This window comes from Tupaia chinensis, unplaced genomic scaffold (genome assembly GCF_000334495.1).
Source record: "Tupaia chinensis unplaced genomic scaffold, TupChi_1.0 Scaffold142262_1, whole genome shotgun sequence".
NCBI classification, from domain to species: domain Eukaryota; kingdom Metazoa; phylum Chordata; class Mammalia; order Scandentia; family Tupaiidae; genus Tupaia; species Tupaia belangeri.
The window spans coordinates 362,047-365,804 of NW_006202111.1; the positions used below are offsets into that span (position 1 = coordinate 362,047).

The 3,758-nt window shown below is 45.1% G+C and overlaps 1 protein-coding gene across 1 annotated transcript in view; it reads left to right on the forward strand.

The window, feature by feature from the left end:
• LOC102489734 (olfactory receptor 10AD1) overlaps positions 1–2,933 on the forward strand; it is a 9,727-nt gene extending 6,794 nt beyond the window's left edge. Inside the window, exons 2-3 of the mRNA XM_014582094.1 lie at positions 996–1,042; positions 1,781–2,933. Of these exons, the coding sequence (XP_014437580.1) occupies positions 996–1,042; positions 1,781–2,933 (1,200 nt within the window). The remainder of the gene's footprint in view (positions 1–995; positions 1,043–1,780) is intronic.
• Positions 2,934–3,758: the final 825 nt, after the last annotated feature.

A 3,758-nucleotide genomic window follows, 5' to 3' on the forward strand; every position in this document is an offset into this window, starting at 1 on the left:
AGCGGCGTAGTGTTACAGCACGGAGATGACAGTGTCGTCCGTTTATTGTGGGCAGCACGGTACAGCACAGAGACAACGCAGTGTCGCGTCGTCTACTGTGAGCAGCACGGAGACGACGCGGTGTCACAACTCTTCAGGGTCATCCAGAGACGATGTAGTGTTACAACTCTTCAGGGTCTCCCAAGTCGTCTGGAGACGATGCAGTGTCAGCTCTTCAGGATCTTCAGGGTCATCTGGAGACTGCGCGGTGTTTCAGCTCTTCAGGCTCTTCAGTTGTCGTCTTCCTGGTCGTCGTTGTTGTCGTCTGGCTACTGTGGGCCAGGCATCGTGGTTATATACACTCTGGTGGGTTGTAAATGGTGGGCCGTGATTGGTTGTAAACGGTGGACCCTGATTGGTTGCTAACGGTGGGTTATGATTGGTTGCTTTTGGACCAATCATGAGGTGCCAGATATGCAAATTTGAGGGATTCTAGTGGCCAATCAGAGCAAGGTTTCGAAGGTCAGGTTTTTGGAAGGGACCCAATCATGGTAATTGTTTGCTCTCTGAGAAACCTCGGCAGACTCGCTGGTGTGCAGCTTCCCAACCTGACCAACGAGGAGTTGTCAAACCAGGAACAGGAACACATAGCTAGAGAAAAGGCAAGGCATAAGAAACTACAGGAGAAGAAAAAGAACTCTTGAGAAAATTCACAGTGAATTAGCAGAAGTTTTTGTGGTCCTCAACAAGCAGTAGCTTGAGAACGCAGACCTTAACCCTGAACTGTTTTCATTAATAGACGTGTTCATGGTACACCATGTGCTTACAAGCAAACTTATCCTGAGAAAAATTAAAAGACAAATCAAGCAAACCACCATGGTCGTATTTCTCAATACAGTGAAACATCCTCAAGAAGAGCCTCCCACGAGTCCTCAAGGACTTATTCCAGACAAAGGCATCATTATTACAGAAGGTGACAGTTTCATGCATGTTTTGCCCCTAAGGACCTTCCCTAGGAAAATGTGGAGGAAGAAGGCAGTGGCATTGATGATTCTGACCTTGTGTAGGCCTAGACCATTTTGTATATGTCTTAAATTTTAACAAAAAAAGTTTAAAAATGAAAGCTGAAATTAAAAATGAACAATTCAAATAGAAAAAAATATATAGAACAAGGATGCAAAGAAAGAAAATGTTTTTGTACAGGTATACAATGCATTTGTGTTTTAATCTAAGTGGTATTACAAAAGAGTAAGACGCTTTTTAAAATTAAAAAAAAATTATAAAGAAAAAAATGTCATAGTAAGTGAAGGTTAACTGATTATTAAATGAAGAAAAGTATTTTCACAAATCTGGTGCAGCCTAAGTGTATTCTACAGCAGCGTACAGGGGTAATATCCTAGGCTTTCATATTCATTTTCCCTCACTCACCCAGAGAAACCTCTAGCCCTACAAGTTGAATTCCTGGTGAGTACCTTATACAGATGTAACATTTTTAATCTTTTATACTATATTTTTACTGTACCTTTTCTACATTGAGATAGACAGACACTTGCCATTGAGTTACAGTTACCTATGATATTCCGTAAAGTAACATGCTGTGCAGGATTGTAGCCTAGGAGCAAATAGTCTAAGTGGACACCAGACTATACTATCTAGGCTTCTATAAGGACATTCCGTGGCATTTACACAATGACTTAATCACCCAACCAGAAATTTCTATTAATATATCCATGTCATTAAATGACACATAACTATAACTTTTACCCCCACAATTTTTGGTATTATGGTCCCATATTTATAGCTATAGTGACACTAGCATATTCATCACTCTAAACACTGCCAACTTCCTGGAGTTCACTAAGTTCCAGAATGTGTACCATTGCTCGTCTATCCCATTTTATACAGTTGGGCTTCTGAGCCCAACTCAGTACCTTCTATGCGTTATCTTAAAGCTGTCTCCATTGTGCTTTTTTTATCCTTCCTCAAGCAGACCCCAGGCAGTGGACCCGAGGAACAGCAGCACAGTGACAGAGTTTATCCTCGTGGGCTTTGAGCAGAGTTCCCCTTCCACTCGGGCACTGCTCTTTGCCATCTTCCTATCCTTCTACAGCCTTGCCATGGCCATGAATGGCCTCATCATCTTCATCACCTGGACAGACCCCAGGCTCAACAGCCCCATGTACTTCTTCCTGGGCCACCTGTCTTTCCTGGATGTCTGCTTCATCACCACCACCATCCCACAGATGTTGATCCACCTGGTGGTCAAGAACCACACTGTCTCCTTTGTGTCTTGTGTGACCCAGACGTACTTGGTCTTCAGTGTAGGTGTGGCTGAGTGTATCCTGTTGGCTTTTATGGCCTATGACCGTTATGTAGCTATTTGTCACCCACTTAGCTATGCCCAGATCATGAGCCGGCAGGTCTGTGTCAGGCTAGTGGGTGCAGCTTGGTTCTTTGGGTTGATCGATGGCATCCTGCTTGAGTATATGTCATTCCGGAACCCCTTCTGCAAAGATAACCGCATAGAAAACTTTTTCTGTGAGGCCCCCATAGTGATCGCTCTCTCCTGTGGGGACCCGCAGTTCAGCATGACGGTGATCTTTGCTGATGCCATCGTGGTGCTGCTCAGTCCCATGGTGCTCATCGTGACTTCTTATGCTCGCATCTTGGCCTCCATCCTTGGCAGAGCCTCCTCCTCAGGTCGGGGGAAGACTTTCTCTACTTGTGCCTCCCACCTGACTGTGGTTGTCTTTTTCTACTCCTCGGCCATGTTCTCTTACATGAATCCCCGCAGCACACATGGACCTGACAAAGACAAGCCTTTCTCCCTCCTCTACACCATCATCACCCCCATGTGTAACCCCATCATCTACAGTTTCCGTAACAAGGAAATGAAGGGAGCCATGGTGAGGGCCCTTTGGAGAACCAGCCAGGCCCAGGCAGAGTCTGTATAGCAGAAAGTTTCTTGGGGGACCAGAGTTGGCGTAATAACTGTGTTGCTGGACTTGCATGTAGCTGACCGTGGTTTGAGTCCCGGACCTGATGGCTTAAACTCACACCAGGCATGTGTATGAGTATGCCCAAGATCCCAAGAGGAGAATGGAGGAGAAAAGGATTGTGGCATGGCCATCCCCCATGGGGGGTGATTTCTTGCTTTCTGTCTTTGTCTTTCTGGCAAGTACATGAGCCCTAGAGCAAAGACCTCTCAAAAAAAAAAAAAAAAAAAAGTCTCTTGGAGAGGAAGCTATCTTCCCATAAGGAGGAAGGAGATTACCTCTGTCCAGCCCAGACAGGTGAGTAACTCTCCAATGTTGAAAGGCTCTAGGAAAAGCATTCATGTGTTCCTTTTAATTATACTAAAATCAGATCTAGAAATTTCTCTGTAATGTCTAATGCTCATCTCTCTGACTTCACCTCCAATGCTATATTCTCTTGGACCTTCCTCAAAAAAATCTGAGACTTTACTGGGATTCTTTTTTCCTCTAAATTTTTTAATTTTTTTTTTTTGAGAGGTTTTCGCTATAGGGCGCATGCGCTCGCCAGACAGACAGAGAGAGACATAGGGACAGAAAGTGAGAAATCACCCCCCAGGGGTGATGGCCACACTGCAATCCCTTCTCCTCCATTCTCCTCTTGGGATCTTGGGCATGCACGCACACATGCCCGGCGTGAGTTTTAAGCCACCGGGTCCGGGACGCAAACCGCAGTCAACTACGTTGGAGTCCAGCGACATAGCCATTACACTAATTGCTGGTCCCATTCCCTGTACTTTTAAGAAG